General features: G+C 39.5%; 1 protein-coding gene across 5 annotated transcripts in view; it reads left to right on the top strand.

The window, feature by feature from the left end:
- LOC127007396 (dynamin-1-like protein) overlaps positions 1 to 18,781 on the top strand; it is a 39,923-nt gene that overhangs the window by 9,844 nt on the left and 11,298 nt on the right. For all 5 annotated transcript variants that reach the window (XM_050878325.1, XM_050878323.1, XM_050878327.1 and 2 more), the window contains exons 3-12: positions 1,820 to 2,028; positions 4,872 to 5,082; positions 5,606 to 5,706; positions 6,066 to 6,212; positions 6,582 to 6,745; positions 13,539 to 13,689; positions 14,294 to 14,410; positions 16,396 to 16,494; positions 16,767 to 16,949; positions 18,268 to 18,468. In XM_050878325.1, coding sequence (XP_050734282.1) covers positions 1,820 to 2,028; positions 4,872 to 5,082; positions 5,606 to 5,706; positions 6,066 to 6,212; positions 6,582 to 6,745; positions 13,539 to 13,689; positions 14,294 to 14,410; positions 16,396 to 16,494; positions 16,767 to 16,949; positions 18,268 to 18,468 — 1,583 coding nt within the window. The remainder of the gene's footprint in view (positions 1 to 1,819; positions 2,029 to 4,871; positions 5,083 to 5,605; positions 5,707 to 6,065; positions 6,213 to 6,581; positions 6,746 to 13,538; positions 13,690 to 14,293; positions 14,411 to 16,395; positions 16,495 to 16,766; positions 16,950 to 18,267; positions 18,469 to 18,781) is intronic.

Below are 18,781 nucleotides of genomic sequence, written 5' to 3'. Positions count from 1 at the left end.
AGGCACGCTCAGGCACCCCAGCAGGGGAAGGGGATCTCTTTTAACTGCTATATCTCAAAAAACTATTCATCACAGTTACAAAACAAAAACACCATTGGAAAGAGGAGGCCAAGATCTATAAGATTCGGTTATGTAAGCCTCTCCTGCGAATGTACAGGCACGTTCAGGGGGTGTTTTTTTGCTGTGAGTGTGACTGGCGCTCGCAGCGAGCTTTTAGCACCACCAGCAAGTGACGCTAGTGCTCGCTCTTTTAACCGCTGTATCTCAAAAACTATTCATCACAGCTAAAAAACAAAAACATCATTGGAAGGAGGAGGCCAAGATCTATACGATTCAGTAATGTAAGCCCCTCCTGCGAAAGTACAGGCACATTCAGGGGGTGTTGCCTGTGTAGACATACATTTATATGTGGGTGACGGTCAGCCGTAAGGCAACTACTGTAGGTCTCTTGATGATGGGGTGCTGGCAGGGCAGTATTGCCAACTGCAAAATTTACAACTATTTGGTCAAAATATCAGTCATGTGATAGGTGAAGCTATGCAAAAATGTCACTATATTGGTCAACAATTAACATCCACCAGTTGTTCGTCCGTAGATTTTCCGCGCTGGGCTGACATGATTTTCCACCAAATTTAGGGAAGAACCCACTCAATTAGCAATCCTGTGTTGTGAGAATTAGTGTTGGAACACTCTCATACGCGGGAGATTTGAGTGCGGCTGGAGCTCGCAGTGAGCGTTTAGTGCCACCAGCAAATACGCCTAACGCCCACTGCAAGCAGGCATTAGGCGTATATATATAGATATAGATAAAGATATAGATATAGAAAATATATATATATATATATATATATATATATATATATATATATAGATATAGATATAGATATAGATATAGATATAGATAGATAGATAGATAGATAGATAACAAGGGAGAAAAGGAGGGAAAAAATGCTCTCCATGGGGCAGCATTACCCAATTATAATGGCACCACTATAAACGGTTGCCTGCGCCATGACGGGCTCGAGGCTGACCATCAGGCCCAGATGGATAGTCTACCTGCACCATCAGGCCCAGATGGATAGTCTACCTGCACCATCAGGCCCAGATGGAGTCTACCTGCACCATCAGGCCCAGATGGATAGTCTACCTGCACCATCAGGCCCAGATGGAGTCTACCATATATATATATATATATATATATATATATATATATATATATATATATATATATATATATATATATATATATATATATATATATATATATATATATATGAGATTTTTGTACATGTGGCCGATGGTGCAGGTAGACTATCCATCTGGGCCTGATGGTCAGCCTCGAGCCCGTCATGGCGCAGGCAACTGTTTATAGTGGCGCCATTATAATTGGGTAATGCTGCCCCACGGAGATCGCTTTTTTTCCTCCTTTTCTCCCTTTATATATATATATATATATATATATATATATATATATATATATATATATATATATATATATATATATATATATATATATATATATATATATATATATATATATATATATATATATATATATATATATATATATATATATATATATATATATATATATATATATATATTTTTATATATATATATATATATATATATATTTATTTATATATATATATATATATATATATCTCTCTCTCTCTCTCTCTCTCTCTCTCTCTCTCTCTCTCTCTCTCTCTCTCTCTCTCTCTCTCTCTCTCTCTCTCTCTCTCTCTCTCTCTCTCTCTCTATATATATATATATAAAGGACAAAGTCTATCATATCATATTTTCATTTTCCTTTCAGGAACTCTAGATTTGGATGAATGGGCTCAGTTTCTCCACATAAAGGACAAAGTCTTTACAGACTTTACTGAGGTCAGAAAGGAAATTGAACGTGAAACAAGACGAATTGCAGGAGACAACAAAGGAATATGCAGTGAACCAATACGTCTCAAGATATATTCTGATAAAGTTGTTAATTTAACTGTTGTTGATCTACCAGGATTAACAAAGGTAAGTAAACACCTAAATTTTGAACTGCCAGCCATTATGGATGTGAAAATTGGCAGATTGTGGCTAGTCACATCTTATTGGTTGGTGTGCATGATTCTAATGACACACTTTAACCTTTAGAGGAGAGGTGATGTTTTGGAATGTCATTAGACTTTTAGCCTGATTTTGAGCTCAGTAGCAAGCCCTAATTGTTTAAGTCTATTATACACTAAATGGTAATAGAGTCCACCAAATGTTTGGTGTTTATATGAAAAAATGTGGTGTCCTTCATCCCAATGTTTGTGTGAGTGGTGCCGTTGGCCAACAAAATATGGGAGATGAAGCTTTATTTCTATTTAACATAATAGGTACAGTTTGGTAGATGATTACTGCGCAAGAGCCCGCATCTTGAGATTTGCCGTGCAACTTTATATTTGCCTCGCATACCATTATAAAAATATAAGAGGCAGTAATCATGTGTCTTGCAGTGACTTACATCTTCACCCCCCACTCACTGGTGTGATGGAAGAAAGGTCTCCCTCCCTCCAGTAGGGGTTGACAGTTTGTATGGCCTTGAACAATTTTGCCTGAAATTTCCCCTTCATCCTTGTGTTTCAGCCCATTTTTGTTGGATTACATAAAGGCTGGAAAACATACAGATGTCAAAACAATTCCAGTAGTCACTGATCTTTATATTGCTGAGAAAGATTATGTGTCCTCTTCCTTTTGAGGTCATTTATCAGTGGCTTCTTCCATGCACAATAACACCTGCAGCCAAGGTCACACAGCAAAGGTTCTTGCACTGTACAGTGACTCATCACCAAGAAGATTTTTTTTTTTTTTTTTTTTTTTTTTTTTTTTCCCCTAGTTATGATATGAGGGTTGCCGTCAAGCAATCATCTCAACATGTTCCTGCTTCTGTAAAAAAAAAAAATGGTTTCACTGGTTGTTTCTTGGGGAGTGTGACTGCCCTCTCTCCACCAGCCTTAAATCAGTGGATCAAGTTTTTTTTGTTTTTTTTTTTTTTTTTTTACGGCGTGGCCTATTGCGCCGGTAGGCTTCTTCCTAGTGAATCCTGATGGTCGGCCCAAGGCTTCTTCCCGGTGGGTCCTGATGGTCGGCCCAGCCCGTTCTGGCACAGGCGAGTGTTTATAGTGGCGCCATCTTGCATTGGCTCATGCTGCCCTCCCGGAGCTCATCTTTTAATCCTAGAATCTAGAGTCTGGGTTGATAGGTGGTCTTCTGGACAGCATGTGGGTAGTTTTAAGCCACTCGGCGGCGGCTGAAAAATCCCAGCTTGGTGGCACCGGTTGGGGATTGAACTCGCGTCCTCCTGAATGCGGGGCTGTCATGCTATCCATTCAGCCACCACCTCCCCAATCCACTATCTAAGCTTCAGTCCTTTTAGCTTGCAAATTTCCTTATTACTGTGCTCAGCAATGTAAAGATCAGTGACTGCTGGAATTGTTTTGACATCTGTATGTTTTCCAGCCATTATGTAATCCAACAAAAATGGGCTGAAACACAAGGATGAAGGGGAAATTTCAGGCTAAATTGTTCAAGGCCATACAAACTATCAACCACTACTGGAGGGAGGGAGACCCTTCTTCCCTCCCTTCTGTGAGTGGGGAAAAAGATGTACGTCACTGCTAGCCACACGATTACTGCCTCTTGCATATCTATGATGGTATAGGAGGCAAATCTTGATGTGCGGACTCTTGTGCAATAATCATCCGCACAAACTGTAGCAAGCTTTCTCTCTCTCTCTCTCTCTCTCTCTCTCTCTCTCTCTCTCTCTCTCTCTCTCTCTCTCTCTCTCTCTCTCTCTCTCTCTCTCTCTCTCTCTCTCTCTCTCTCTCTCTCTCTCTCTCTCTCTCTCTCTCTCTCTCTCTCTCTCTCTCTCTCTCTCTCTCTCTCTCTCTCTCTCTCTCTCTCTCTCTCTCTCTCTCTCTCTCTCTCTCTCTCTTTTTTTTTTTGTCAGTTTCTGAGTTCTATAGATACCCTCTCACTAGCTAAGGAAAACATAGTCTGCACGAAAAGTCTCAGTTTCCTGTCAGATGCTGCAATATATAAATGTTGTTTGTAGCCTTCGTCACAGCATTGAGGGCAATGACAGTAAAAAAGGAAAGGGACAAACAGGGTGGAATATATTATAGAATATTCATTTTTTTTCCAATCATCAACCTATGAAATGGGTATTGGAACAGATGTGGTCACAGTGAAGCATGATTATGTTAATTACTCTATACATCATTGTTGTAACATACAACCTATTGTTTGTTTTAGTTGCATAATTCATATATCACTCTTGACACCACATTGTATTAGCAATGCATTATTGAGATCAAGCAACAAGATTTATCAGTGCCTATGTAATAATGAGCCACCAGCACATTACCCATTCACACAGAGCATGGGTATACAGGGAGAGGTGCTTCTAAATTCTTTGTTCATCAGTGTCAGAATGCTTAGTATTTAGGAGGAAAATGAGAGATTGTATCTCCATCAGTGACTATGCTTGCAACTTCACCTTTTTTTTTTTTTTTTTTTTTTTTTTTACGTGTTCTCAACCCTTTCCATCTGTGACGCAGACGTCGGCGTCACAGTATGGAAAGGGTCAAGAGGAAATGGAAGAGGATTAATCCTCCTCTAAATTCCTCTTAACCCTCTTCCATTTCCTCTTAAGAGGTTTAGAAGAGGATTAAGAGGAAATGGAAGAGGTTTAGAAGAGGACTAACCCTTTCCATACAGTGACACTGTCGGACGCCAACGTCAGCGTCGCCGGAGTGAAGAAGTTAATACCTGACATCATCAAATGGCATGGCAATGATTGTTAAAAAGTTATGTAATTCTTTACCATGCAGGTACCAGTTGGGGACCAACCAGAGGACATAGAAATTCAAATCCGTGACCTCCTTCTGTATTATATCAGCAACCCAAACTCCATCATTCTGGCAGTGTCCTCTGCCAACATGGACATGGCAACCTCAGAGAGTCTTAAAATGGCCAAGGAAGTTGATCCAGATGGGCGTCGAACACTGGCAGTCATCACCAAACTGGACCTAATGGATGCAGGTGAGCCTCACTGTTTTCTGGATATATGTGACTTAAGTTTGTTAAGTATAGAGCAATAGCAAGTCTCATTTTAGATTTTATTTAGGATTATGATTTAGGAATTTTTTTTTCGTTACACATGATACTGACCTATAATCTCACTTTCATTCCTTATTTCTGCTTGAAAAGTGATCTGAACATTTTTTAACATTGTATGTATTAAACAGTCAAGACTGATTTTGCATCATTTTTGTCATTGTTGGAAGACAGAAGTATATCAATACAAAAGATCAGTTAGACAACCTCAAGTTGAAGAGACAAGGTGATACCAACAAAGCTCATGGCTGACGCAGACTTGTCAGTCTTACCAAAAGTTTTATAAACTGGGAAGCTGTCTGGCAAGCAGACTCAATTGAACCACCTTTTAGGAATGGAGTTAGCTGTAGATCAGGACATTATGCCCACTCATTGATATGTTCTGAGTTAATTATGTTGAAGATGTTTCCTGCTGTTTTGTTACAGAGAAAACCTTTTTCCATTACAGGGACTGATGCCATTGATATCCTCTGTGGCAGAGTTATTCCTGTAAAGCTAGGAATAATTGGTGTGGTAAACAGATCTCAGCAAGACATAATTGACAGCAAAGTAAGGCAAAAGTTTTGTAGCAGTATCGTACAATGAATAGATGTACCAAACAGATAGGAAGAGACTGCTGAGAAGATAATCATCATGGTCACCACATCCCTTGGTGCATGGACTTTAGCCATCCTGTAGAGTTCCTTACTGATTGTCAGTTAAACTTTTATTTTGCCAAGTTGTTTTGCTCCCTTAAACAGTAACGAAGGGACCATAATGCGCCTACCTTTGTACTTCTGGCAATTTATGTAGTCCTATCAACATCATGTAGACTTTTTCAGCATTTTCCCATTCTAAATATTGTGCTTCAGAATTCAGCTTTTACAACACATGTATGTAATTGGAGAAATTTTATTTTTCCTCTCCAGTCCATAAAAGAAGCACTGGCTGATGAAGCTGCTTTTTTACAACGAAGGTACCCAACTCTGGCCAACCGCAATGGCACTCCCTACCTGGCCAAGACTCTGAACAGACTCCTGATGCACCACATTCGAGACTGCCTTCCTGAACTCAAGGTTTACATTAACTTATAGTTTTCCATTTCAACATTACTTGCATTTTGTTGAAGTCTTATGCATACATGGTTCTGGATAGCCTCTTCAGCATAACTTTCCTTTTGTTACAACTTACTGAGCTCCATGTCATATTTTTTACCATGACATTGTAATTGAAAAATTTCCATCTTCCTATAGTCTGACTCACCTATAAGTCGGTTTGAGTTGGGTCCGCTGAGGGAGTTCTGGAAGAACTTATCAGTGTTGTAGCACAATCTGTCACTAAAGTGTAGCACCATTGCTATTTCTTAGGTAGCTACTCATATGAATGAATGACACCCACTGACCTTCTTACCTTTCCTTATTACTTCATTATTATTTTTATTGCAGACTCGAGTGACCATGATGATGTCACAATTTCAAACACTCCTCAATAGCTATGGTGATGATGTCCAAGACAAGGCTCAAACTCTTCTCCAGATCATTACCAAGTTCAATGCTGCCTACTGCCAGACCATTGAAGGCACTGCCAGAAATATTGAAACCACAGAACTGTAAGTTATATATATATATATATATATATATATATATATATATATATATATATATATATATATATATATATATATATATATATATATATATATATATATATATATATATATATATATATATATTTATATTTTTCAATGACATTATGCCAATTATTTGTCCACTCTAGAATACAGTATAACACTATAATTTTCACAATTTATTTCTTTATTTTTTTGCTTAAACCACTTATTTTCTATCCTTTTCCTTGGATTTATTCAAGCATGTGTGTCCTTTTTTCCCAGCACTGTGTTAGAAACACGTTGGTTTTACAATTCTTTCCGATTCCTTTTGGTGTCCATACAACCCTGACATGTACAGATTGCCCAGTCTTCCTCCTCTAGCCTCCTATCCCATTCCTCTTAGCCTATTACTGTCACTACTGAACCTAATACACTTCTGCAATGCAGTATTTAGCATCCCTGACTATGAATCTGGGAGCCTGGGTTCGATTCCCAGCATGGACGGTTGCCGTGCAGCCCACCCAACTGTTCAATGTGTTCATCGATACGAAAAGCCATACGAAAAACTGTGTATTTGTTGCTTTACAAACACAACCATACATCCATAATTACAGCTAAGGATGTTTAACCCCTTCCTGGCAGCAGGGCTGATGTGTGTACTACCAGAAAAAAAAATCATCTGTATAGACGTCAATTTTCATCCATACGTCTATATATAGATTCCCCACAAGTGGGCATTCCAGATTGATGTCTATATATAGACTGCCGCAAAACTGAACAAACATTTGAATCTATATATAGATGTTATTTAAGTTTGATTGGTTATATGTATATTGATATATTTATATGAGGTTTAGAGTCACTCACACCCATTGCAAAGGCAATGTCCAGGACTTGTGATCTGGATGTGGTTTACCTCCCTCCCTCCACTTTTCTTCATTTTTTTCATGTATTCTTTTTGTACTTATTCGTTTTTAGGCAAAACTGCTACCGTGTGGTATAGTTTGAAGCATGGAAAATAGAAAAAAATGCAAAAATTCCCCATGTTAGCTGATGTGCATAGCACATCCACCACCGACAAAGCACAAGCAGTGACTGTCCTTGAGAGGCAATGTCGGTAAGTGTCAGGGGGCTTGAGATGCCAAATAATGATTTATTTTGATAATTTTGTTAGTGGTAAGGAATCATCTATATATCATGCTACAATCTAGTGTGGGCAAATGAGAGTAAACGTCTATATATTGACGCACTGACAAAAAGTCCCAATTTCGAAACGTCTATACAGTCGTCCCTCAAATAGTACGGGGGTTAGGGACCCAGGATCCCCGTACTATTCAAAAATCCGTATAAAATTAGTGCCCCCCTAGAAACACTCCTGGGCACTCCTACGGAATCTGAGTCCCGCCTGGCTCAGCTGTAACCCACAGGCCCAAGTTGCCAGTTATGCATTATCTGCTGCAGTCACAGTGTAGTGTTACCACGCTGGGGGGGTCCACGGGGGCGAAGCCGCCCGTTAAAGGTCAGGATATTTAAAATTCGGTTGGAGTAGTTTAACCCTTTCATTGCTAAGCGCTCACAACGAGACTATCCCCTCAGGCACGCTCGGGCACCCCGGCGCTGTAGGTACAAATTTTTATAGATTTTTTTTCCTCTTGGGGGTGTTTTAAGGGTCTTTTTTTTTTGTCTTGTCCAATAACAACTGCAAACTTCATTTCATTTCATCGACGCCTGCTCCTAGGAGCTCCCACCAGGGGATGGCCACAGCAGAAGAGCTTCCAACTTTATCCAGACACTCCCTCCTTGCCTGCTCAAAGTTTCTCAAAGATCTTTCCCCCCTCTCCCTAATGTACTCCTGCGCCCTATCCCTCCATTTCACTGGAGGTCGTCCTCTAGCATTCCCTCCCTCTATCTCACTCACATACACCCTTCTGGTCATCTTACTCTCCTCCATTCGCTCCATGTGGCCAAACCACTTTAAAGTCTGTCGCTTCACTTCTTCCACCACTCCACACTTCTTCCCTTCACCCCAGTGACACATTCCAAAATGCTCGTACACACTTTCATTATTCATTCCATCCATTCTACTCACACCACAAGCACTGCTCAAATAACTCATTTCCACTGCCTGGACTCTAGACCTGACTTTCATTCCATTCCCACGTTTCACTTGCATATGTGAGGGTTGGTACTATTACTTTACCTCCATGCTCACACTTCTGCCATTCATGATTTGTCCCAAAGACCCTACCACCCTTCTTCCTTGCAATGCCCTTTCTCTTATCTCTCCCTCCATACCACCATGCTTACACATAACTGATCCAAGGTACTTAAACTCATTGACATCCTTCATTTCTTCACCATTCAAAACTATTTTGCATTCTTTTTCACATTCAATTCCCACTGTATGGGCATACAAAATCTACAACCACACTTCTACTTCGCTTACAAACCATCACTTTACTTTTGTTGACATTTACTTTCAGCTTTCTCCTGTTACAGTCACTATCAAAAACACTGACCAAATTTTGTAGGTCACTTTCATTTTCTGCAATGAGCACCGTGTCATCAGCAAACAGTATCGAATTCAGTACCCACTTCCTTCCCTCATCGAACAGTCTTACTCCAACTTCTCCAACTTTGCCCTTAATTTCTCTAATAACACCATCCATATAAATATTGAATAACCATGGTGACATGACGCACCCTTGTCTTAAGCCCACTTTTATCTTAAAATGTTCACTTGTTTCTCCAGTAATTTTGACACATGCAGATGCATCCTCATAGAAAGACTGTATTGCACTAAGCAGTTTTCCTCCCTGATATCATTTCCCTCAATCATACTCATACTCTGTCTTCACAAAGCCATCCTCATTTATTCTTGTCACGTGTCCAAGTCATCTCAAAGTACCTTGCTTCAACCAATGAACATCTCCAATATCCACACTTGCTGTTACACCCATACCAAAACAATGAAAACTTTTATCTACATATTTCTTTATGAAAATATGCCTTTAGGCCCTGAAACTTGAATATGTTCATGACAATGTCAATAAATATTCATTTACCTGTGAAATATTGTTCATCTGAAAATATTTAGTCATGTAGGTTTGTGGGAAAAATTCATGATTGCTGGCTGGATAATCATCATCATCATCTCATCGACACCTGCTCCTAGGAGCTCCCACAAGGGGATGGATACAGCAGAAGAGTTTCCATCTTTCTCTATTCATACACTCCCTCCTTGCCTACTCAAAGTTTCTCAAGGATCTTTCACCCCTCTCCCTCACGTACTCCTGCACCCTATCCCTCCATTTCACTGGAGGTCATCCTCTAACATTCCCTCCCTCTATCTCACTCACATACACCCTCCTGGTCATCTTACTCTCCTCCATTCCCTCCATGTGACCAAACCACTTTAAAGTCTGTTGCTTCACTTCTACCACTCCACACTTCTTCCCTTCACCCCTGTGACACATTCCAAAACACTCATACACACTTTCATTACTCATTCCATCCATTCTACTCACACCACATGCACTCCTCCAATAACTCATTTCCACTGCCTGCACTCTAAACCTCTGACTTTCTTTCCAGGCCCTTGTTTCACTTGCATATGTGAGGGTTGGTACTATTATTGTGTTTCTCAAATCCCTCTTTACCTCCATGCTCACACTTCTGCCATTCATGATATGTTCCGAAGACCCTACCACCCTTCTTCCTTGCAATGCCCTTTCTCTTGTCTCTCCCTCCATACCATCATGCTTACACATAACTGATCCAAGGTACTTAAACTCATTAACCTCCTCCATTTCTTCACCATTCAAAATTATTTTGCATTCTTTTTCACATTCAATTCCCACTCTATATGGGCATACAAAATCCACGACCTCACTTCTACTCCGCTCACAAACCATCACTTTACTTTTGTTGACATTTACTTTCAGCTCTCCTTTTACATACACTATCAAAAACACTGACCAAATTTTGTATGTCACTTTCATTTTCTGCATTGAGCACTGTGTCATCAGCAAATAAGATTGAATTCAGCACCCACTTACTTCCCTCAGCGTACATTTTTACTCCAACTTCCCCAACTTTGCCCTTCAAATCTCTCATAACACCATCCATATTGAATATTGAACAACTATGGTGACATGACACACCCCTGCCTTAAGCCCACTTTTATCTCAAAATGTTCACTTGTTTCTCCACCTAATTTTGACACATGCAGATGCATCTCATAGAAAGACTTTATTGCATTAAGCAGTTTTCCTCCCACACCATATATCTTTAAAACATTCCACAATGCCATCCAATAGGGAGGCGGTGGCCTAGTGGATAAGGTGGTGAGCTTAAAATCACCTACATGTCACCCCTGACCCGAGTTCTAGTTGCAAAAAAAAACAAAAAACCTCGACTCTGTCATAAGCTTTTTCTGAAGCCATGAAGGCAGCATATAGTTTCTTTCCTTCTGCTAATATTTTTTCTACTACCATCCTGATGGCAAATATCTGATTTACTCATCCTCTTCCCTTCCTGAAGCCTCCTTGTTCTTCACTGATTTTCTCTTCTGTAAGTCTTTGCACCCTCTCTATTATGACTTCCATATACCTTTCCAGGTATACTCAGGAGACTTATATATCTATAGCTCCCACACTCCCCTCTCCTGCCCTTCCCCTTGTAAACTGGGACAATGATGGCTTTTGTCCAGTCTGCTGGCACCCCCACACCCCACCCCCACCCATGCCACTTCACATATCTTGACCATCCATTTAGTAACTACATCTCCACACTTCAACATTTCTACTGTGATTCCATCAATTCCTGCTGCCTCTCCATTTTTTTATATTTTTATTGCTTGATTTACTTCTTGATATGTTATACTTCCTTCTTTATATACTCCTCTACCTCCACCCAAAACTGTTGCTGTTACAGCTGCTGGACATCCATCCTCAAAATTCATTAAGTTTTTAAAATATTCTCTCCATCTCTCTTTCACAGCTTCCCCGTCTTTCAACATCTTTCCATTCTCATCCATAACTTCATTTATTTTACTTGGGGAGATATTTTCTGCTTTTCTTTAGTTTTTTACTTCTTTCCAATATGATTTTCTGTTCCCTTTATATTTTTCACTTAGTCTTTTTCCAAAGTCTTCATCAACTCACTCCTTACTTTCTGTTATTGCTCGTTTTAATTTCATTTTGCATTCTCTATATTTCTTTTTCCTTTCCCTTTTTACTTGCTCAGCCACATTTCTTTCTTGAGTATTCTTAAAAGTTCCCTTTTCTCTTTTACTATCCTCCTTATCTCTTCTGTCCACCATGGATTTCCTTTTCTTTTTCCATCACTCACCACTTTCATCCCTAACACTTTTTTTGTTGTGGTTAACATTACTTCTTTAAATGTTCTAAAAACTTATTCAATATCTGTATTATCTTTTACACTTTCCCATTTTTCACTTAAGGCCTCTGCCATTTCTCGTTTATACTCATCTCTTATTTCTTTTTCCTGTAACTTTTCTATCTTCAATATTTCCTTTTTTACTTCACCTTTCTTTTCAAACACCCACTTTTCCTTTAACTTTAATTTTACCAGCTCTGCAAGATAGTCAGAGCCATTGAACATTCCTCTTACTACCTTTGCATCACAAATATCTTTTCTAAGTCTTCCATCTACTGCCACATAATCAATCAATACTTTCTGCTCATGATCTTCCCCCCTCCTCCATGTGTATCGGTGGATATTCTTGTGCTGAAAGAAGGTGTTCGCTATGCACAACCCCCTCTCAGCACAGACCTCCACCAGGCACTCTCCATTTTCATTCTTTCTAGGTATCCCCCATTTTCCCACCACATCCATCACACATTCATCACCCACTTTAGCATTCATATCTCCCATCATAATAAGTTTCCTTTCTTTCTCACAACATGCAACCACTTCCTCCCAAAAGGCATCCCTTTCCCTCAGTCCTTTTTTACTTTTCACATTTACTGGTGCATAAATACACACCCATATATACTTTATGTAACATACTTTTCCTTTCACCCACACAAGTCTTGATTCCTTCCAACCATAATCAGTCACACCATTCCACACTCTTTCAGACATCACAACAGCACATGCTTCCTTACTCCTGCCATTATACTTCTCATCCACCCCTGTCCATACAGCCCCCCCAGGCACACCCTCCCATATACCCTCTCGACCATCACTCGTACCTGTTCCTCTAATATGCATTTCACTCACTCCCAACACATCCACTTCACAAAATTTTCAATCATCCCTCCTCTTTTCTTCATCACCTAACCCATTCACATTAATAGTCACCAGTCTCAAGCATTCCCTATTCTCCTGCCACTCCCTGGTCATTGCTCCTGCCTCTAAACTTGATAAAAGTATTAGAGGCTACCAGTGGGTGGCCAGTCCAATGTAGTATTATGGAGACTTGCTCCTTGTCCAGGCAAAAGGATTAAAACCCACAAGGTATAATAACGGTGTGTACCGCGTGAAGGTGAGGATGGGGTAGGCTACCCTCCCAGTCAGAAGGTAGTCGTATTGCTCTTTTCCCAATACCCCAAAACAAGGAAGCTCTACTCATCGGCAACAATGCACATCGGATGAACCTCATTGGTTACGGTACTGCCACTTCGCAAAGCAGTGGCAGTATATATGATATAGAAGCAAACCAACTTTTGTCACCAAAACTTTTCTGGAATATATCCTCACTGACTGGTGTGGATTTTCTCCTTCTTAATTTCCACTGAGTGTAGTGTTTATTTAATTTCCTTAACAGGTGTGGGGGTGCTCGAATCTGCTATATTTTCCATGAAACATTTGGTCGTACCCTGGACTGCATCCACCCACTTGCTGGCTTGACACAGATGGACATTCTCACTGCAATACGAAATGCCACAGGACCGAGGCCAGCCTTGTTTGTACCAGAGGTAAGATCCAAGATACAGCACAGGTAATGCCATATATACCATATGTGCTGGGTTATCTGAATCACTGGCTAAAAATCATTACCTCTTTATCCCATAGTTATGGGTCTCTGGGGGGGGGACTTTGACAAACATTCATCTTGAATATTTTTAACTGTTCAAATCACTGTCATCAGCATCAAACACAGTTGATTTCCTGTATGATGGAAAGTTTATACAAAATAATTACTAGACACTATGTGTAAGGCACTGGTAAAACTAGGAAAGTGAAGAAATATGTGAGATTTTAGTAAGATAAATATTACCAGGAGACAGAGGAGAAAGGTGGTGACTAAGTATTACCCATGAAACCCAGAAGCTGGTGAAAGGTAAAATCTAACCATAGGCTGTGCTGTTTAGCAAGGTGTTGATAACATTATCAGTTCACTGGTTAGTGGAAAGTAATAAAAGACAAGGGTTATGGGGCTGCAAGCTCACATTTTGATTGGAAATTTTGGAGGTCATTTATATGCTGCCAAATATGGTAATTAAATAGTAAATATCCTCAGCTAATGCTTTCTGATGTGTAGGGATTATGAACAGAAATGGTTTGTTTTTTTCTCATCAGGTTTCCTTTGAGCTGCTGGTGAAGAGACAGATTCGCAGGCTGGAGGACCCTTCCCTCCGCTGTGTTGAGTTGGTCCACGAGGAAATGCAGAGAATCATCCAGTTTTGTGGAACTGAGGTATAATACCTAGAGAATATAGATCAATCAAACGTATGGCTATTTCTATTGCAGAGTGGATTGATAAGCTCATCCTATCCATTCTTAAACGGACTACTTTACTCTGCATTACTCTACTCATTTTCCAGCTGTTCATCTCAACAAAAGTTGCAGAATTTAAGGGTAGATAACTTAACTTCTTATCTATTTCTTACTTAAGATTTGGGTAGAAGGAACCTGGTGACTTTCATAGGGCCAAATATTCAATTTCTCCATTTGTCAGCCACAACACAACCTTCCAGATATTTCTTATGTTTTCTTCATTAACAAATCTTCAACATCAAATATTGTCAGTCTGTTCTTAACTCACAATCTCAATGGCCAAGGCCACTAACTCAGTCAGCAGTTGCCTGATTCACCAGACAATAATATTTCACAGACAAGTTGGACAACTGGATCTCTATTTTCTATGTACATTATGTTATCACTAAACGAAAAGATAGAATAATTACAACACTTTTACACATTACTCCATAGTATAAAGACTTTAATAATGGAAATCATTGTATATAGATGTTTCATGCTCTTTGTACCATCTGTTTTTCTGGGACAAATTATTATTTTATGTATTGATGGATTGAACTCAATGTTTTTATTATTTTTTTTTTCTTTTTATATACTTTAAAGAAAATGCATTTACACAGAACCCATAAATAGCTTACTTTCGTCATAAATGGTATTTGAGAATGACACTGCAGCTGAGATTGTCCCCCGTGTCTACCAAAACAATAACAAACCACACGCGCTGCCCTGCCTCCGCCTGAGTCTGCTCGCTTGCTCTTCACTGCCTATTCCATCTTTACTGACTGAGGCTGAGGACAGGAGTGAATGTGTGCAGTGGCAAGTGTGTGGGTGGGTGCAAGGAGGGTTCGTGACCTTCGATTTCGGTCGTCAGTTGGGCAGGTTATTTCGGTTTTGGCCACATGATTTCAGTTTTTCCACAAAGGCAGCTAAAGATAATGTGCTCCAAGCTTTTTTTTTATTTGAAGCATAAACCTCTACAAAGGCGAAGTAAAACGCGTGTACGGCATATTTGGTATAGTACATTCGTAAAAAAATGAGATAGCTGAGCTGCAACACACGTGTGACCATTGTTTCCGCTCTAAAAGGATGTTAATAATATATACTCGAGTATATATCAGAAATTATCACAGACAAATAACCATGAACTTACATTACTAAGAATATTGGCATTGAAAATCAATATATATGGTAAACAAGACTATTTTGCAGATGCCACTCAGCAGAGCGCGACGCTTTGTCCAACTTGTAAATTAAGCCAGCCGGTGACCCATGAAAATGATGAGTTAGTGACCATTGCCATTGGAAACTTTTTATTTCACTAAATCAGATTCCTTGAAGTTAGTTGATGAAGTTGGTATTGTCTCCACTTTTTTTTTTTTTTTTTTTTTTTTTTTTAGATGCTATGTGCAAGAGCCTTTTCTAACTTATTATGAAGTATACATCCCATGTTTGAGGATGCTTAACCCACACAGCACTTTAATCCTCTCGCGCACCTTCACGCCAATGGCGTGTATATGTGCTTAGGGTCCAAGTGCACTTTCCAGTCAGTGGTGTGAAAGGGAACTAAAATGCTATTTTGAAATACTTACATTCACGCCAGTGGCATCATTTACTGATTGAGCAGTTTCGTCACCCTCACCTAAATGAACTAATTAGCAACCCTTTCCACTGGCATAGCCTTGACTGGGAAGCATAAACAAAGGCAGTTTCCTCCATCTTGGCACATGAGTCAGATGCTTCATCTCACTGCTTTGAGCTTTAAACTTTTCGCGCACAATGTTACGGCCCTATGGCCTACCAGACAATATAATGAGACATTTTGAGGGAAGAAAAAGTGCGTCTTATAAGCCGTCAAATACGGTATATCCCCAGACTTGTGTCCTTAATATATAAATCTGTATATATCCTATTAATATTTTCAGGTTCAGCAGGAGATGCTTCGCTTTCCCAAACTGCATGAAAAAATTGTTGATGTTGTAACTCAACTTCTGAGAAGACGCTTGCCTCCCACCAATTCCATGGTAAAATGAAGATATTTTCTCCATTAACCCTTTATATGCACTTGTGTTCTTTTACCCTTTATGTGTACTTGTATCTGTAAGTGTCCAAAAGTTGCTGACTATTCTCTCTATTGTTTTCTTATTATTGACAGGTTCCTTGGTGACATTAGTTACACAAAGTAGCTTTAGCGTGTAAGCAAGTTTGTTGTTAAATTATACATCACTGAAACTGGACTTGGATCCAGTTATGCATTCATGCTTCAGTAAATTATTCATTTCCCTCATCTACGAAGGTTGAAAATTTGGTGGCCATTGAGTTGGCCTACATCAACACCAAGCACCCAGACTTTCAAAGCAACACCTCACTAGTGTCAACGTTCTTGGGAGAAGAGGAGAAGACCCGCAGTATTCCAGTAAGGCGCAGTCACGGCAATGCACCTTCCACATATGAGCAAGAGATGAGAGAGCAGCCCAAGGTCAGATGTTTGCAAAATATGTTGAATCACAAGGTGAAAGGTACCAGTGTGAAATATTTCTTTCTACTTTACATCATAATGCTTGATACATTTTTTCAGGAATATAAATATGTTTAAGTATATGAGAAAATGTAATGTATTGTGGGACAAATCTTTTAACTTTTGTGAAAGCCAATATCATATTCCATATACAGTGGGATATGCTATAATGATATGGATGTTACTATGAGTATATATCTTTTCCATTCATCCCAGTGTGAAACTTAGCATAATAGTCACATCATTCAGAGTTGTAACATATAAGCCAGTTTGATTTTTCTGTCAGTTTTCCTAGGAGTTACAAATACTAAAACAGCCATCTTTTAATGATAAGAATAAGATGCTACAACCAATAAAAATGTTACAATTAGCAGTGGTGGGCATGGTTCCATTAACCCGTAAAGGTCGGCAGTCATAGCTGAATGAAACTTTCGGAGGAAATAAGAGGGTGCAGCAGAGGCAACACCTATATAGCTACAATGCCTCCATGTTTACGAAGATTGAGCCCCCACCCCCACCCACTCACACAACACAGCTATGTTGACGTAACCTGTTCACTCCATTGCATAATGTTGCACAACATTTGGTGGGTGTTTCATCAACCAAATGCAAGGGAGCTTTCACTGCTGTCAGTAGAGAGATGTGCACTTGATTGAATAAGCGGGAGAATGGCTGGAGCATCGACCATTCACTGAGCAAGGATGGTCCATGACAGCAATCAGCTGCCATGTACCACACAGCCTGGGTTATTCAAATCCACTAACGGACTCAGGTTTTGTGTGCATGACAGCGCATTTCAGGTGCGTGATACCATGAGGATGGCAGCTTTTAGGCTGTGTGATAGCAGTGAATGGCAGTAGTGGAAGACACAATAGCAGTGGGATGGGTCTACTACTATTTTTCATACATGAACTAGTAAACTACTAATTTTAAGAAAAAGTATGATTTTGATTAGGACAGTCACAATGTATATGCAATTATTTTTAGTATACATTCACAGTTGTTTGATTTATGAAGTGAATAACTATGTTGAGGTTTCTAATAGTATCAAAATGTGGTAAGGCTGTATACACCTGGAGTCTTGGAGGGTTGTACACAATCATTTGCATATTAGTTATGCAATGTAGGATAGAAAACATGAGAGGTATAAGACAGGGTTTTTGACTTTGTTGAGTGACATTACTCCTCCTGCATTTAATGTTATTGGTATTTGTATGTTGAGACCTTCTTCCTGTTTTAAATGATGTTAATTAAGAAACTGACACTGGCTGTCTCACAGGCTCAGAGTTTGCAAAGCCTGCATCAAGCTCTGCCCCGACCAATAACTTTGGAGAGTCAACCATCGCAACCTATAAGCAAGGATCAAGCCAACAACCAAAACTGGTTTTCCTCACTGATAGCCGGACCTCGAGCAGAGCTCACAGGCCCCAGCAAAGAACAGTCTCGCGAGGGCTCTCCCAACATGACTCCTACTCATCAGGTTAGGTCACAAACACCCAGTTGTAAAACATTGTAAAGTTGATTTATTCTGATACACTTTGCTCTCAGAAGTCATTACAGGTAGTAATAATGATCATATTTTAATTTGTAATTTAATTTTATTTATTGTTAGTGATGATGATATACGGTATATATATTTATGTGCAAAGGTCTGGACATCATTGAGATTCCTTCCTTCTCAAATGACTTTTATTCTTGTAGGTCTGCTTTAACCTTTTTAACTAAGGGTCTTCTGACTCCATCTGTGTCTGCAGGAAATGAGTTCATAATGACGTTGATGAAATAATTTTCAA

The sequence above is a fragment of the Eriocheir sinensis genome, chromosome 35, assembly GCF_024679095.1.
Source record: "Eriocheir sinensis breed Jianghai 21 chromosome 35, ASM2467909v1, whole genome shotgun sequence".
NCBI classification, from domain to species: Eukaryota; Metazoa; Arthropoda; class Malacostraca; order Decapoda; family Varunidae; genus Eriocheir; species Eriocheir sinensis.
This window is presented reverse-complemented; position numbering and strand designations above follow the sequence as displayed.